This window comes from Hypomesus nipponensis, chromosome 7 (genome assembly GCF_054491055.1).
Source record: "Hypomesus nipponensis isolate SF chromosome 7, ASM5449105v1, whole genome shotgun sequence".
NCBI classification, from domain to species: Eukaryota; Metazoa; Chordata; class Actinopteri; order Osmeriformes; family Osmeridae; genus Hypomesus; species Hypomesus nipponensis.
This window is the reverse complement of record NC_140367.1, coordinates 1,452,501-1,470,000: the sequence shown is the minus strand read 5'-3', so window position 1 is coordinate 1,470,000 and position 17,500 is coordinate 1,452,501. Positions and strand designations below refer to the sequence as shown.

Here is a 17,500-nt window from a genome sequence, read left to right as displayed (position 1 = left end):
TCTCTCTCTCTCTGTGCAGTCTTAATCTGTCACTGACACTCGCTCGCTCTCCCACCGCGCTCTGCCAAATAGCTGCGCAGGATTCTGGGAAAGCATGTTCACAAACACCCCCAAATAACTTGTGCTTTTGATGTTCTTCTTCTTCTTCCTTCTCTCCCTCCCTCTTTTTAGCGGGACCCAGAGCTGTCGTTTTCTCTCTCTGTCTCTGTCTCTCTGTCTCTCTCTCTCTCTGTCTCTGTCTCTCTCTCTCTCTCTCTCTCTCTCTCTCTCTCTCTCTCCTGTGTGTAGCGGTGATGGTGATGTGGGGGATGGGTTGGATAATGAACAGCATCGGGGCCTTGTCCTGCAGAGAGCAATGCTAACCTAGACTAGTCACTGAAACCACTCAATCTCACACACCTGCCTGAGTCATGCTGTGTCATCGACTAGTGCTTCAAATCATTCTAAAAGTCAAATTACTGTCATAGTACGATGGCAAAGCCTGTGTGTTACAGTGAGTGTGTTACTGTGTGTGTGTGACTGTGTGTGCAACTGAGTGTGTGTGTGTGTCCAGGGGGACCTGCTGATCATCTCAGTCCTCCTGCTCGTCAAGGGCACCAGGCAAGACATCTAGCAGTGAATAATGCATGTTGTGCTGCAGGTAGATCTTTCTCTGTCTCTCTCACGCTCTCTCTCTCTCATTCTCACGCTCTGTTTCTCTCTTGTCTCTCTGGACGTCTTGTTTCGAGGGTTAGTGTCCGCCTGGGTGGACTGGTCTCTCTGGGGTGGACTGGTCTCTCTGGGGTGGACTAGTCTCTCTGGGGTGGACTGGTCTCTCCGGGGTGGACTGGTCTCTCCGGGGTGGACTGGTCTCTCCCCAGGGAGGAGCCTGCCTGACCCTACCCCTGCCTGACCCTACCCCTGCCTGACCCTACCCCTGCCTGACCCTACCCCTGCCTGACCCTACCCCTGCCTGACCCTACCCCTGCCTGACCCTACCCCTGCCTGACCCTACCCCTGCCTGACCCTACCCCTGCCTGACCCTACCCCTGCCTGACCCTACCCCTGCCTGACCCTACCCCTGCCTGACCCTACCCCTGCCTGACCCTACCCCTGCCTGACCCTACCCCATAGTGAGTGAGTGAGTGTGTCCATCCCTCGGTGTGTGATGGTAGTTATCTCTGCAGATCTTTTCTCCACTATGATTCACCCAGCCCATTATACAGCAGCTAGCGAGTCATTCTCCTTTCATCCCCTCCTCCTCCTCCTCCCTCTGTTTCTGTGTGGGATGGGCAGTCATTGACTCCTTGATCTCTCCAACCCTCCCTCTCTCTTTCTCTCACCCTCATCTCTCTCTCTCTTTCTTCTTCCTCCTCTTGCGTACCTCCTTTCATCACCTCCTCCCACTGCTCCTGTGTGGGGTGGGCAGTCATTGACTCCTCTCTTCTCCTTCCTCTCCTTCCTCCTCCGCTCGGCTGGAGGAGTCAGTGTGTTGCTAAGTGACTAAGGAGCTGGATCTGACAAGAGCTTGTTTGTGAAGAGACCCCTCTCTCTCTCTCTCTCTCTCTCTCTCTCTCTCTCTCTCTCTCTCTCTCTCTCTCCCCCTCCCTCTCTCTCTCTCTCCCTCTGTCTCTCTCTCTCTCCCCCTCCCTCTCTCCCTCTCTCTCTCCCCCTCCCTCTCTCTCTCTCTCTCTCTCTCTCTCTCTGTCTCTCTCTCTGTGTCTCTCTCTGTCTCTCTCTCTCTCTCTCTCTCTCTCTGTCTCTCTCTCTCTCTCCCCCTCCCTCTCTCTCTCTCCCTCTGTCTCTCTCTCTCTCTCTTGTTCTCCTTCAACATCTTCTGTGGGGTCTGAGCGGGTCTCTTTAGTCGCCCTCCCCTCCCCCTCCCCCAACATCTTGACCTGTACGTTCCCCACCGCTGGACTGTCGCTGCCCGGCTACACACACACACACACACACACACACGCACACACACACACACAGAGAGAGAGAGAGAGAGAGAGAGAGGTAACCCAGTTCCCCCACACTGTGCAGCTCTCCTGAACGCTCTGGCCTGCTGGCTGTTTGTCAGCCGAATTAGAAGCAAATTAAAACACGGCTATATTTACCCACCTAGCGGGGCGATGTGACGTCTCCAGGGCAACGCCTGGACGACTCCTGTCGAGGGTTGTGTTCGGTGGTGGCCGTGCACACAGTGTGTGTGTAGCGGTAGTGTGCAGGGGACTTCTTCTGGAGTTTACGTAACCCTCCCTCACACACACACACACACACAACCCCATAAGCCTATATGGCCTGGTTAGGTATGTTTCTATATGTTAGTACATGGACCCACACACACACTACTGGTGGAGTACTGGTGAATAGTGTTGGCCAGCACACAAGCACATGGCCCTGCCTCTTCACTAAGTGAAGTAACTGACAACAGCCCTCGTCTGGGAGAGTGTGTGTGTGTGTGTGTGTGTGTCCATGTACTAACATGGAGAAATAGACCCACTGTGCAAAGAGGATTTTGTCCATGTGTCTCACCCCATCGTTCACCCCCCCTCCTGTCTACTTCTTCTCTACTTCCTGTCTACTTCCTGTCTACTTCCTGTCCTGGCACAGGCTGGACAGGGTATGAACAGGCCCCTGCATGGCACAGGGGATTAGGGGATCTTTTGACTAAGTACCGACGAACGCACACTATATTAGCTTCAGTATATACATAGACTACTGCTACGACCTTCTCTCTCCCTCCCTCCCCTCCTTCTTTCCTCCTCTCCTTCCCTCCTTCTCTCCCTCCCTCCCCTCCTTCTTTCCTCCTCTCCTTCTCTCCTCCCTCCCTCCTCCTCTCCCTCCCTCCTCCTCCCTCCCTTCTCTCCCTCTCTCTTCCTCGCCCTCCCTCTTTCTCTCCTCCTCTCCCTCCCTCCTTCTCTCCTCCTTTCCCTCTCTCTCTCCCTCTCTCTGTGTTTCTGAGTTGTGTTGCTGTGCTAGTAGCTGGTGTTGAGACTGGACTTCCATGGAAACGGTTGTTCTTCAGGGACCTGGGTTCAGCTGCTCCCCGCTCTCGCCTTCCCTCACATGGGCACCACCTGGGGGCAGGCAGGCAGGCCTGGGAGTCTGTGGGCACGCCTGTCCACGCCTGGCATCTCTGATTATTTGGTGTGTGTGTGTGTGTGTGTGTCAGCGAGCTGAGGGCAGGTAATGGTTTCTTGGTATCAGTGATGGTTCCCATGACAACAGCGATCATACACCACCAGCCCCCCTGGCTCTGAAGTTGTTTTGGATCGAAAACACAAACGCACACAAGACAGCTGTCATGGTGAAAACAGCCAACCTGTGCTCTGTCACTGTTTCTCCCTGTTCCTTCCTGTAACACACACCTGGTCTCTCTCTCTCTCTCTCTCTCTCTCTCTCTCTCTCTCTCTCTCTCTCTCTCTCTCTCTCTCTCTCTCTCTCCCCCTCCCTCTCTCTCTCTCTCTCTCTCTCTCTCTCCCCCTCCCTCTCTCTCTCTCTCCCTCTGTCTCTCTCTCTCTCCCCCTCCCTCTCTCCCTCTCTCTCTCCCCCTCCCTCTCTCTCTCTCTCTCTCTCTCTCTCTCTCTCTCTCTCTCTCTCTGTCTCTCTCTCTCTCCCCCTCCCTCTCTCTCTCTCCCTCTGTCTCTCTCTCTCTCTCTCCCCCTCCCTCTCTCTCCCCCTCCCTCTCTCTCTCTCTCTCTCTCTCTCCCTCTCTCTCTCTCTCCCTCTCTCTCTCTCTCTCTCCACATGCTTCTTCTCTCTCTCCTCCCTGACTAGCAGGACAGGAGAGGAGGCCATCAGATGGAGCTGGCACTAGAGGCAACACATGGTCCTTGATGTAGAAGACCCTCTCCCTGTGTTCCTCATCTCTCCTTTACCAGCAGGGGCTGTCGAGGGGGTCCTGGGTGTGTGTGAGGGTCCTGGGTGTGTGTGAGGGTCCTGGGTGTGTGTGAGGGTCCTGGGTGTGTGTGAGGGTCCTGGGTGTGTGTGAGGGTCCTGGGTGTGTGTGAGGGTCCTGGGTGTGTGTGAGGGTCCTGGGTGTGTGTGAGGGTCCTGGGTGTGTGTTTGTTGTGAGGCGCACAATAAGCCATGTCTACTGTGTGTGTGTGTGTGTGTGTGTGTGGACTGGTTGGAAGTCTCACACACACCTCTCAAGTCAGTCGGCGTAGCGCTCTGTATCGCGGCTCCCCCCCTTGGAGCCTTCACATTGTCCCACTGGCTGCAAAGTGTAATGAATTCTTTTGGTTGAAAACAATCCACACCCACTTGCAGGCGTGTAGTGAAACAATGCTAATGGTTGTAGGGCTGTGAGCTAACTGTTAGCAGGGCTGATGATGATGGAGTGGGAGGTGTTTGAGCTCCCTCTCTTCTCCTCCTTCTCTCATCTCCTCTCTCGGTCCTCTCCCTCTCTATTCTCCTCCTTCCATCTCTCCACTTTCCTCCTCCCTCCATGTCTCCTCCCCCCTACATCTCTTCCCCCCTTCTCTCATCTCCTCTCTCCATCTCTCCCCTCTCCTCCTCCCTCCATCTCTCCCCTCCTTCTCTCATCTCCTCTCTCCATCTCTCCCCTCTCTCCTCCTCCCTCCATATCTCTCCTCTCCTCCTCCCTCCATCTCTCCCCTCTCCTCCTCCCTCCATCTCTCCCCTCCTTCTCTCATCTCCTCCCTCCATCTCTCCCCTCTCTCCTCCTCCCTCCATCTCTCCCCTCCTTCTCTCATCTCCTCCCTCCATCTCTCCCCTCTCTCCTCCTCCCTCCATATCTCTCCTCTTCTCTCATCTCTCCCTGTGGTGGTCTCCTGTGGGGACAGAGACAGCCAGCAGGTGCTGAGGGCACACGCCAGGCCTCTGTCCCAAAGCCAAATATGTATATGTATGCTTTTCCCTTGTTTTTAATCTAAATTCAGCATTGCTGCCCAGCCCACATAATGTCAGGTTGTTCTAATAGTTAAGGATATTTCTTTTGAAGGTTGAATTGGACTTGTTGTCCGTTGTCATAGAGACAGACCAAAATAGACATTGCTCCTGTTTCACACATGCTTCACTAATCTGAAGGATTCAGACCATCTAAGGATCCCTCCCTCCCTCCCTCCCTCCCTCCCTCCCTCCCTCCCTCCCTCCCTCCCTCCCTCCCTCCCTCCCTCCCTCCCTCCCTCCCTCCCTCCCTCCCTCCCTCCCTCCCTCCCTCCCTCCCTCCCTCCCTCCCTCCCTCCCTCCCTCCCTCCCTCCCTCCCTCCCTCCCTCCCTCCCTCCCTCCCTGCCTCCCTCCCTGCCTCCCTCCCTGCCTGCCTCCCTGCCTGCCTCCCTGCCTGCCTCCCTGCCTGCCTCCCTGCCTCCCTCCCTCCCTGCTCCTGCAGAGCCCTTGACTCAGATTAGAGAAGCACTGTAAAACATTGACCCTGCATGGCACACACACACACACACACACCTCTAACACAGCCACACCCCCTCGTTGCTGTTCTCCCATCCTCTCCTGTGTGATGATGGGGTGTGATGTGCGCCCCCTGTTGGTCAAGGCTCTCTGCTGGAGACCGGAGGCAGTGCTGGACTGACAGCACCAGGACACCCTCACCTTGCAGGAGGGCATTCTGGGAACGTTTCTGAACGTTGATGGCTTCGTCTTCAGTGCCACCGGTATCTCACTGGGCACCACTTAGGCTAACCGCTAACCTGCGGTCTGGGTTCAAATCCGGCTCAGGCCCTTTCTGCATGTCTTTTCTCTCTCAATAAATAAAAGCTCCCAAAAAGGTGAGATGTTAGTTCCCTCTCTCTGCTCTGACTGATGGGACACTTGTCCCTGAAGGCCAGACACTGTGACTGACACGGTCACCTTCACACACACACACACACACACACACTGTTTCTTTCCTACGTCTTGTTCTGTGTCGCAGGGTTGGCTGCAGTGGACCTGTTTGTAGCTCTCTGTCAAAAGGGCACCCTGATTTATCGCTTGTCAAAATGAGAACATGAAAGAACCTCCAGGATTATAAATAGGCTTTTTCCCCCTTTCTTCTGGCTCTTTTAGAACCGAGTGTGAATTCCTTCTCTAACTCTCCCCCTTGTTAAGCACTCACTGTATTTCAAGCAGGCAGAATTTATTTGGGGTCCATTAAAACTGAGAGCTGTGATTGGAGCAAGGCCTCTCTTCCTCATAAAAGCAGCAGCCAATGAATTCACCATAAGCACTTTGGCTATATCTTAATGTATTGGATTTGTATCCATCTCTTCACCACATTTACATTAAGTGATGATGCGGTGTCCTGTTGCTTTCCTAATGGCCCCACTAAATAAGAGTTCCAGGAGCCGAGAGACTCCATTTCCCATAACGCAGTGGGTTTTCTGTCTCACAATGTGCTGCAGTGAGGATGCATATCGATCTGTACAGATTACCACATGGACACACACACACACACACCACACACACCACACACACCACACACACGCACACACACACACACCACACACACACACACAGGAAACCTGTGTCCTACAAATCGCCATAGAAATGCTGCTTGGAATCCTATTTGTCATCCTTTCAGCCCCATCCTCCGTCACACTGACTGGATCTGAGAGTGGAGTTATACACCCAGATACACTGTCCATAATCAGAGAGACACTGCTGGAAATGTGAGGAGGAAAGGTTTGTCAGGACTTAACCTCCCATCACCACTCCCTCCCTCCCTCTCCTGTAGCTATATCGTTGTACTGATTCTCTCTTCTGACACACTGAATCACAGTGTCTTTGATAGCGCGCCGCTCTAAGTAGCTACCTTGTTTAATTTTCTCCCTCTCTCCTCTCGCTCTGCTCTTTCTTTGAAGTCTCTCTGGCAGGGAAGAGCTCTAGGCTGCTGGCTCCCTGGGCCACTCACAATGAAGTCATGTCTACACTTTCAATTTGTAATATCTCTTTTTTCCCCTCCTCATAGACCTCCATTTTTGCTCATAGATGCTTTTTTTGGGAGAAGGGATCGTGATGGACAGGAGCACCCAGTTATCCTTGTTTACTGCTACGTACTCACTCACACCCACCATAAACACACACACACACTCACACACACACACCATAAACACACACACACCATATACACACACCCGTGTTCTCTCAGAGCCTTTTATAACACATTTGCATGTTGTTGAAGTGGTGTTGAAGTGGGCGGTGCTGTAGAGCTGTTGGGGGGGCTCCAAGGATGGTGGAAATCCGTTGTGCCCACCAGGGGGGCCTGGAGGGGGGCCACAGAGGGGGGCCACAGAGGGGGGCCACAGAGGGGGCCCTGGTGATCCATGCTAATGACACCATGGAACCAGAGAGTGTGGGAGGGGGAGAGCTTTAAGGCGAAGTCACCGCAGAAAGGCAAATCAAGTGCTCAGGCCTGTGTGTGTGTGTGTGTGTGTGTGTGTGTGTGTGTGTGTGTGTGTGTGTGTGTGTGTGTGTGTGTGTGTGTGTGTGTGTGTGTGTGTGTGTGTGTGTGTGTGTGTGTGTGTGTGTGTGGTTGTATATATCAGTGGGTGTGTGTGTGTGTGTGTGTTTGTATATATCAGTGTGTGTGTGTGTCTGTGTGTGTGTGTGTGTTTGTATATATCAGTGGGTGTGTGTGTGTGTGTGTGAGTATGAAAAAGCACTAAGTAACTTCTGAGACGAGGACAGGTAGAACAGAGCTGTTGGGAGGTTAATGGAGGGTGACTTCATATTCCCTGTGTGTGCGTGTTCCCTGTGTGTTCTCCGTTTTGTGTGTCTGTTCTTAAGTGAGTGTGATCCAAACTGTGTTTTTTTTACCGTGTGTGTGTGTGTCCAGCGCTGACAGCAGCACTGCCCTGGAGCAGATGATTTAGGACACAGCGATCTCACCCGGTGGACTACACTCATCAGACAGTGGCTGTGTTGCCTCTGGGCAGAACAGATCCAGAACAGATCCAGAACAGATCCAGAACAGATCCAGAACAGATCCAGAACAGATCCAGAACAGATCCAGAACAGATCCAGAACAGATCCAGAACAGATCCAGAACAGATCCAGAACAGATCCAGAACAGATCCAGAACAGATCCAGAGTAGATCGATCCAGAGCTGTATATCACCCTGCAGACAGACTATAAAACAGTACTTAAGGACTCCAACCAAAACAAACTAGCTCCTTCAACCAGCAGCCCGCCTTTCTCACTATTTTTACATTTTCTATGGCAAATATACTTAAGATGTTATACATGGTCTACTAACAAAACAACCTTTTGATATATTTTAGGGGGGGAATAAAAACCTAAAACTGTCACCCCGTGGTTTGCATTCCCTCAAAGATCTATGTCTGTTCTGGACGACAACAGGTCGTTCCTAACACCAGGTGCCTCAGCTGTGTCAGCCATGCTGCAGCAAACCAAGCATGGAGCACGTTTATTTCCTCCTCCTCATTTCCTCTCCTTTATTCACTCCATCCCGCCATCGCTGTTCCCAGCCATGCGAGGCCTCTCAACCTCCCAGCCTCTCAACCTCCCGACCATGCAAAGCCTCTCAGCCTCGCGAGGCCTCCCAGCCCCCTGGCACACGGTGCCCCCATGCTAGTAGCACATCTTTAATTGGCCCAAAACAAGCTCAGCACTGACTCATAAAAACAGAGTCCTCTGTGCATCCATGCTTATGTAATAACTTGTGTAATGCCTCTGCTAGCCTTTTAGCCACTGTTACTGCTCCCTCAGCCTGGTCCCACATGTTGAGTGCCAAAACAGCATCTTTTTACTCTGATTGATGATGTAATTAGAGACTGAGTTATGGGCTTGGAGGTAGCCGGAGTGGCATTCCAGAATCAGCTTTAATGATGAACGTATACTGCTTCTGCAACAGAAGAACGTCTTTTTACAGCTAGCAAAAAGAGTTTGACCCTTATGGTTAATGCAATGTCATCTTGATTACGCTTAGATAAACACGCACACACACAAACACACAAGGAGGAGAGGATACCATTATGTCCGCTCTGTCTCTCATATTTACTTTGACCCTTCCCCTCCCAGATCTCTAGTGTTGCAGCCCATTAACTGGTATCTGTACATCCTATCAACTGTATCTTCAGACAGAGCCTGCCCCCTCCCTCACACCCCCGCCGTCCCACCAATATCACGCAGGCACCAGGACCATATCCACCAATCCCAGGCAGGCACCAGGACCATATCCACCAATCCCAGGCAGGCCACCGGGGCTATATCCTGTTCCATCTCTAGCTGGCAGTCTTGCATCATGTTCGCTGTGCTCTCTCTATGTCTCCCTCCCTCCCCCTTACTTCTCTCTCTTTCTCTCCATTTCTACTCCCCTCTCTCTCTCTCTCTCTCTCTCTCTGTTGTGGGTATTATTCATTCCATTGCATTTAATCTTTCACAAACCCTTATCTTTTATCAGCTTGCTTATCCCACTCCAGCACTTATCTTTCACAGATGTCTTCTCTCCCTCTCGCTTTTTTGTGTTGCTGCTTTCCTTAGCGGTTTGCCTCTCCTCTCCATCTTGCTCTTTTTTGTTTTTTTTCTCTCTCTCTCTCTCTCTCTCTCTCTCTCTCTCTCTCTCTCTCTCTCTCTCTCTCTCTCTCTCTCTCTCTCTCTCTCTCTCTCTCTCTCTCTCTCTCTCTCTCTCTCTCTCTCTCTCTCTCTCTCTCTCTCTCTCTCTCTCTCTCTCTCTCTCTCTCTCTCTCTCTCTCTCTCTCTCTCTCTCTCTCTCTCTCTCTCTCTCTCTCTCTCTCTCTCTCTCTCTCTCTCTCTCTCTCTCTCTCTCTCTCTCTCTCTCTCTCTCTCTCTCTCTCTCTCTCTCTCTCTCTCTCTCTCTCTCTCTCTCTCTCTCTCTCTCTCTCTCTCTCTCTCTCTCTCTCTCTCTCTCTCTCTCTCTCTCTCTCTCTCTCCCCCCCCTCCCCAGACTCTGTGAGCTGTGTCTAAGTCGATGCAGGCTGCCATGCTCATCTTTCCAAATGGCTTCCTAATTGTTAATGAAGCACACAGCCTCCTGCTTGCCTCCTGCTAGCCTCCTGCTAGCCTCTTGCTAGTACAGGCCTCTCTCCGGCCTGCCTTCCACGGATGCATGCCGCCTCTGGCCCCGCCCCCTCGCTGCCCTGCCTACTGACCCTGCCCCACGTTACGGCGTAGCTCCGGTTACCACATCAGGACGGATTAGTGAGCTGGTACAGCAGACTCAAACACCAGGACTGACGACTGTGTTCAGCTGACTTTCATTTACTCCTCTCCTTTCTTTCTTCACACACACACACAGATTCCTGAAGTTAAGTTTGTAGATACTGAGCTGTATTCTTTAGTCCAGTTATATTGTTGAATCAACACTGCATGAACATTCCAGAGAAGGAGTTTCTCACGTGTCAGCTGCTGTAATAAGTAGTGCTGTGCTCCTCTCTGTGCTCCTCTCTGTGTTCCTCTCTGTGCTCCTCTCTGTGTTCCTCTCTGTGCTCCTCTCTGTGCTCCTCTCTGTGCTCCTCTCTCTGTTCCTCTCTGTGCTCCTCTCTGTGTTCCTCTCTGTGCTCCTCTCTGTGTTCCTCTCTGTGCTCCTCTCTGTGTTCCTCTCTGTGCTCCTCTCTGTGTTCCTCTTTCTGTGCTCCTCTCTGTGTTCCTCTCTCTGTGCTCCTCTCTGTGTTCCTCTCTGTGCTCCTCTCTGTGTTCCTCTCTGTGCTCCTCTCTGTGTTCCTCTCTGTGCTCCTCTCTGTGTTCCTCTTTCTGTGCTCCTCTCTGTGTTCCTCTCTGTGTTCCTCTCTCTGTTCCTCTCTGTGTTCCTCTCTCTGTTCCTCTCTGTGTTCCTCTCTGTGTTCCTTTCTGTGCTCCTCTCTGTGTTCCTCTCTGTGTTCCTCTCTGTGTTCCTCTCTGTGTTCCTCTCTGTGTTCCTCTCTGTGTTCCTCTCTCTGTTCCTCTGTGTTCCTGACCTTTTCTCTCCATTTTCTCTGTCCTCTTTACTGATTTAACCTCAACCCAAATTCATGCTGACTAGTGACACACACACACACACACACCGTCCCCCTCACAAAGGCTGCTTGATGTATCTTGTCTCATTCGGTACCTGGAGAGACGCTGCGTGTCTCAGGGCGAGTGGTGAGTCACGAGGACTGAGAGAGGCGGGGGAACAGGTCTTATGGGACTGAAGCACATCTCAGTTGAGCCTAATTGACCAGCGATGATGGTCAACGATGCAGGAGAGAGATCTATATTCATCCTAACAGGAGGGGAGGTGATGGTGGAGAGAGAGGGGTGGGGCAGCTTCAGGAAAACTGTGGTGCAGTGTGTGTGTGTGTGTGTGCGTACAAGGTTGAGTGGTTGTGATGGCTCTGTTGAGATTTATTCTGTTGTTGTGTGTTTCCAAGCAAATGTGACTGTGTCTAGTGTAATCTAAGCATTTGTGTTCTTGCGTTGGGGACAGATTCCAACTGCTTACCAGCTCTGTGGGACTGTGGATATGATTGCTGAAATCTAAGATTATGTATGTATGTGCGTGCGAGTGAGTAAAATGGAGATTATGGTCCGGTTTACGTGTGTGTGTATGAGAGGAAAATACATTAACTGTCCATATGGATCCCTCAAACATGTCTGTGGTAATCTCCCGCTGCCCACGTTGTCTCTCTGCATCTGAAAGGAGCTGAGCTGCAGGCTTCACCTCTCTTCCTGCATCCATCCTGTCTAAACTCCCAGAACAGCACTGTCACCCCCTCCAACACAGCCATCACTCTGCCTCTCTGACAGCTCACGACTGCAGGTTAAGCACATGACAAACCCCCTCCATCTACCGTCCCCTCTGCCACACTCTACCTCTCTCGACCACTCTCTCCCTCTCTCTTTTTAGCTGTCTTTCCCACTCTGCAGCACAAGGCCCACTCTCACCCCTCCTCCCCCTCCTACACCATCACTCTCTCCAGTGCAAATAAAGGAATAAAGAGGCCACAATGGAAGTATTAAAAAAGAGCGCTTGCAGGCACTCGTTCATCCGCCTCGCTCGCTTTCTCCCTTGTCCCAGAGCCCGTTACGTAAACCGGTGACAGGGAGAAGGGGCAAGCGCGCCCGTTAACCGGCTACCGGCTCTCCGCTCAGCGGACCGGTTATTGACCGGCCGACCGTGGTCGTAGTGACATCACTCTCCTCCAGACAGTTCTGTCTTTTTATTTATTTCTGATTTATGGAAGGGGTGTGTCAGGCCAGGCTGTGCCAATTATCGTCCAATCAGATTTTAATCATTCGCACAGACCGCTTGAGCCTGGTCGTCACCCCCCAATATGTCTCTCGTCTTTTACGGCCCTAGAACACCAGGCTCTAGAACACCAGGCTCTGGAACACCAGGCTCTAGAACACCAGGCTGTATAACACCAGGCTCTAGAACACCAGGCTGTATAACACCAGGCTGTATAACACCAGGCTGTATAACACCAGGCTGTATAACACCAGGCTGTATAACACCAGGCTCTAGAACACCAGGCTCTAGAACACCAGGCTGTATAACACCAGGCTGTATAACACCAGGCTCTAGAACACCAGGCTGTATAACACCAGGCTGTATAACACCAGGCTGTATAACACCAGGCTCTAGAACACCAGGCTCTAGAACACCAGGCTGTATAACACCAGGCTGTATAACACCAGGCTCTAGAACACCAGGCTCTAGAACACCAGGCTGTATAACACCAGGCTGTATAACACCAGGCTGTATAACACCAGGCTGTATAACACCAGGCTGTATAACACCAGGCTGTATAACACCAGGCTGTATAACACCAGGCTGTATAACACCAGGCTGTATAACACCAGGCTGTATAACACGAGGGCCTATCTTCCCCGCTGTCTGTGTTATCTGTCCCCCTCCCTCCTCCCAGCGTTGATCATTTCTTTCATGCCAGCGAGTCCCCGGGGCTTCAGCGCCAAGGTTGTTATGGCTCCCACACCCTGGTGTAACCAGCATGCTTAAGGAGAGGAACTGCAGCTCTGTGTGGCATGTCATGCTAACTAGCTTTCCTCCAGCGCTGTTCCACATGTCCATAAGACCCTGCCCAAGTACATGGCATCTGTCTCTCTCTCACTCTCTCTGCATCGGTCTCTCTCTCCCTCTCTCTGCATCTGTCTCTCTCCCTCTCTCCCTTTCAGTTCAACAGAAGGTGGGAGAGAGTATTAAGATTGAGAGGGATATTGTCGAAGATAAAGAATGCACAGTTAACAGCTAGACCCGGAGCATTTGTCACCGTAAAGCCATGTGTTGATGGATGAAAGCTCAACAGCTGGGAATGCAATGAAAATGAGAAAGGAGCATAGCTTTTTGTGTGTTAATGTGCTCTTACTGCAATGATATTTCACCTGAACATGTCATTCGTATTTACTGATTAGCCTTGTGACAGATCCTACTTAGTGGGATTGGAAGCACTGGATATATAACACAATAGCCACACATTAGTATTATCCACACTGTACTATATCCAATTACTAAACCATCGCTACAGCTCTATAGTACCACGTGCCTTAATGGACATATTTAAAACAAGCAGTTTTTCATCTTGATGACTTTACTTGACACGTTACGCAGGGAGAATATGGGTGACACAGTATGAACCAACAACACCTGAAGCCATGGCAGCTCCTACGCTGTGACAGACTTGATACGCGTTGTAAAAGCACTGCTCCCTCACTGCAGATACAGCTTGTGCTAAATAACATCAAGATAGGAAAACACTGGGTCTTGTGCAACACGATCCATTGTGCGTGAGTCATTCAGCACTCGCAGGGTTAAGGCAGCTGCAGAGTCTTGGTGCAGAGTCTAAAGTGTTTGGCTGATCGCTACAGTACGCCGGGGAGAAAGACGAGGAAAAAAACATAATCTCTCTCTAATGCTTTCTTTTTTTTGTTGTTTTTTTTCTTCCAAAAATCCATTTTATTGCATTTATAACATTTGGCACAGTACAAATTCATGGTGCTTTTACAAGATAAACCTGTAAATATCAACACTGACCTTTTTCTGTTTTTTAAAGAAAGTCTTTTCGGTATAAAGGTGTTTTTTTCAGATTTTTTTTTTCTCTTGTCACTGCATTCTGTGTAGTATGGTTTAAAAATCACAAAGAATGCCCCTTTTTAAAACAAGACTTCCCTCATTTGTCAAAGTCAAGACATCATCTTAAACATCTCATCTTTTTAAATAGAAGTTACAAGTTAGAAAATAGTTTCAATTTATTTCTTTTTAATATAATATGCTTCTCTATCACCAGCCCATGGTAGTTTCAATTTTTCCATATATATATTTATTTATAAGCATTTACAACAAGAAATCAAGTCTTTTTACGTTTTGCACTCTGTACAAAAAAAAAGAATGTTCCTGTCCTTTTTTAAGTTGTGCATTCTATTGCATGGTATGTATGAAGGTTGGGGACTGTGTCATGGGCCTTAGGGGTTGGGGCAGGGGGGTGGTAGCATCAGAGATGCTATATCTGAGTCTCCTGTACCTTCTCCTTGGTGTGTGTTTTAATGACAAAGGGCTCAGGCATGGTTGTCATGGTGCTGGGCAAGGTTCGAGGGAGGGAGTTTCCAATGTTGTTTTCTGTCCATTTGGCCCCGTGTCCCGTTGGTTTGTAGGTGTTGTATTTGGGCTTTAGGGTGCTGAAGTCCACCTTCTGGGGACTGTAATCCATTTGGGGTTTCTGGTTGACGTAGTCTGCCTTGTGGGGGCTGTAGTCTGACTTAAAGGGGCTGTAGTCTGGTTTGTGAGAGCTGAAATCAGTCTTGAATACGCTGTAATCTGGCCCAGCCTTGTGGGGGGGGGTGTATTCAGAGGCTTGTTTGTAGGTGCTGTTGTCAAGTTTTGGTTTGTGGGAGTCTGGTTTGGGTTTGGGCTGGGTGCTGTACTCGTACCTGAATGGGCTGTAGTCTGGTCTGGGTCTTGGGTGAGTGCTGTAGTCTGGTTTAAATGGACTGCTGTCAGGTTTTGGTTTTGGGTGGGTGCTGTAGTCCGATTTCAATGGACTGTAGTCGTGTTTGGGTTTTGGTTGGGTGCTGTATTCCGGTTTGCATGGGGTGTAGTCTGGTCTGGGTCTTGGGTGAGTGCTGTAGTCTGGTTTAAATGGACTGTAGTCCGGTTTAGTTTTCGGGTGGGTTCCATATTCATTTTTTGATTGGCTGTAATCTGTTTTAAACTTTTGAGTACTGTAGTCTGGTCTGAATGGACTATAGTCAGGCTTTGTTCTATGAAGGCTGAAATCAGGTGTGGATTTGTGAGTGTTGTAGTCCGAAATGTTGGTAGTGTAGTCAACAGTGGGCTTATAAGTTGTGTATTCAGCCCTGGGCTTGTGGATTGCGTAATCGGGCTTGGGTTTGTGGGTAATGTAGTCCGCTTTCGGCTTGTGGAAGCCGTAGTCTGTCTTGTGGCTGACATAGTCCAGTTTGTGGATGCTGTTGTGGTCGTGGATCTCGGGCAGTCTGAGCACTCCCTCGTTGGCCGCCGAGGCAGGGGGGGGCAGGTCTTCCTCGTCCACGGCGATGATCTCCACCGTGCGGGCGGCTGCCACCGTGCTCCGCTGCTGGTGCCTCTTCCTCAGCTTGTAGAAGGCGATGAGCATGACGGCGGCCAAGAGGGTGACTGCCACGAAGCATCCAATGATGATCTTGGTGGTCTTCATCACCTCGTCCAGGCTGGTGCCGGGGGGACGCCCCGTGGTGGCCTTGGACGCCGGCACCACCGACGGCTTCCCCCGGCCCGGGGATTCGGTGCTCTGTAGGAGCACGGTCGGGGTGGAGATGAAGACGGGCTGGAAGACGGAGGGCAAAGCCGTCGTGGTTGTTGTCCCCGGCCCTCCTCCTCCAGCCACCCCAGCCCCCGCCGCCGCCGCAGCGTTGGGTGTGGTCTTGGTTTTGGGCATCTCGGTGGTGGGGCCCAACACCTCCTCCGTCACCGTGGTGAAGTAGCTCAGGTTGGAGGTGTTCAGCTCGGCCGCGCTCACGTTGAGGTAGGCTGAGGCGTTGGAGTTCCCGGCCGCGTTCGACACCATGCAGGTGTAAGTCCCCGTGTCCCCTGCCAGGACGTTGGAGAAGTTCAGCGTGCCGTCGTTGAGTACTGATATCCTGGGGTGTCCCGAGGCGTGCGTGAGCACGGTCCCGTTGGGCAGCAGCCAGCGCACCGAAGACATGGGAGCCGTGCGACAGCGCAGCTCTGCCACGCGCTCCGCCGAAATGTTCAGGTCCCTCGGCGCGTCGCCGATGAACGGGGCCGAGCACTGGAACCCGCCTCCCTCCCCCCTGTCCACCTCCACCAGCTGGCGACCCCGCATTTGGGCGGGCGCGTGGCAACGCCCGCAGCAGGTGGAGTTGGTGGGGATGTACTCTCTCAGCCAGCGAGCCAACCACAGGGCGTCGCACCCGCAGTTCCAGGGGTTGTGGTGGAGGTGAAGCTCCACAAGGTACCTCAGGGGTGAGAACAAGTCATGGGGCAAGGCGCTCAGGTTGTTGTGAGCAAGGTTGAGCTCCACCAAGGAGGTCAGGTCGTCGAAGGCGTTGCGTTCTATCGCGCCGATCTGCGAGTTCATCACCCACAGCTTCTTCAGCGAGCCCAGGCCCCGGAAGGAACCAGGCTTGATATCCGGAAAGACGTTCTCCGAAATCTCCAGCTCTTCCAGGCCTTTCAGAGGGCTGAGGTTGGGCATCTCCCCTCGGATGTTGCACATGCCCAGGTTGAGGTACTTGAGGTTCTGCAGACCCTCGAACGCTCCCTCGGAGATGAAGTCCAACTTTCTCAGCTCTCCCAGGTCAAGCCGCATCAGCGAGGGCACCCGGTTGAAGGCGTTGGACGAAATGCTCTCGATGGGGTTGTTCCTCAGCCACAGCTCCCTCAGCTTGGACAGGTACTCAAAGGCCCCGCTGGGGACAACCGTCAACCGGTTGTCGAATAGCTCCAGAGTGTTGAGGCTGGTGAGGCCGTTGAAGGCCCCGACCTCGATCTTTCGGATGGCATTGCGCCCCAGCTGCAGCACCTCCAGGTGGTGGAGGTTGCGGAAGGAGTCGGCCTGCACCGCGTCAATGGCATTTTCCATCAGGTTGAGGTGGCGCGTGTTGGGGGGGATGCCAAGAGGCACGCGGGTGAGCCCCCGGCGGGTGCACACCACCTTGCCCAGCTGGCTACTGCAGGAGCACTGCGACGGGCAGCTCTGGGGCCCCGGGGCCGCGGGCGCCGCGCCTGCCAGGGCCATGGGAGCGCTGCTCCACGCCCGAGCCATCAGAAACACGACACAGAGCAGGGCGGTTTTCCTGGCTCGACGCACGGCTACCCGCCCAAGGAGACTCATGATGTGGCACGTTCATAATTCAGCATCGTCTGGGGGGAGGTGGGGAGGGTGGCGGGGGGACGGGGGCCGTTGGAGGGGGGCTGTCGGGGGGGGGGGGGGGGGTTCGGTAGGCCGGTCTGCGGTGGATTCAGGGCCGGGGAGGTGAAGAGGGAGTGGAAAGTATAAAGGGAGGAGGTTTGGGATTCTGGGTGACGGAGGGAGAACGGGGATTGGCCCTATCCCGGATTAAGTGAGACGCTAGCTTTGTTTCCATTGACAACACTCATA

At 52.3% G+C, this 17,500-nt stretch overlaps 2 protein-coding genes across 2 annotated transcripts in view; one reads left to right on the top strand and one right to left on the bottom strand.

The window, feature by feature from the left end:
* Positions 1 to 17,500, top strand: part of snd1 (staphylococcal nuclease and tudor domain containing 1) — a 145,377-nt gene that overhangs the window by 49,733 nt on the left and 78,144 nt on the right. The window lies entirely within an intron of this gene.
* lrrc4.1 (leucine rich repeat containing 4.1) lies at positions 13,839 to 17,236 on the bottom strand. The gene has a single exon (XM_084701825.1). It carries the CDS (start codon positions 17,231 to 17,233, stop codon positions 14,384 to 14,386), a length of 2,850 nt encoding a protein of 949 aa, XP_084557951.1. The 5' UTR covers positions 17,234 to 17,236; the 3' UTR covers positions 13,839 to 14,383.

Excerpts from the sequence above, each read along its gene's own strand:
- lrrc4.1 (XM_084701825.1), bottom strand. The coding sequence starts at position 17,233 with ATGAGTCTCCTTGGGCGGGTAGCCGTGCGTCGAGCCAGGAAAACCGCC.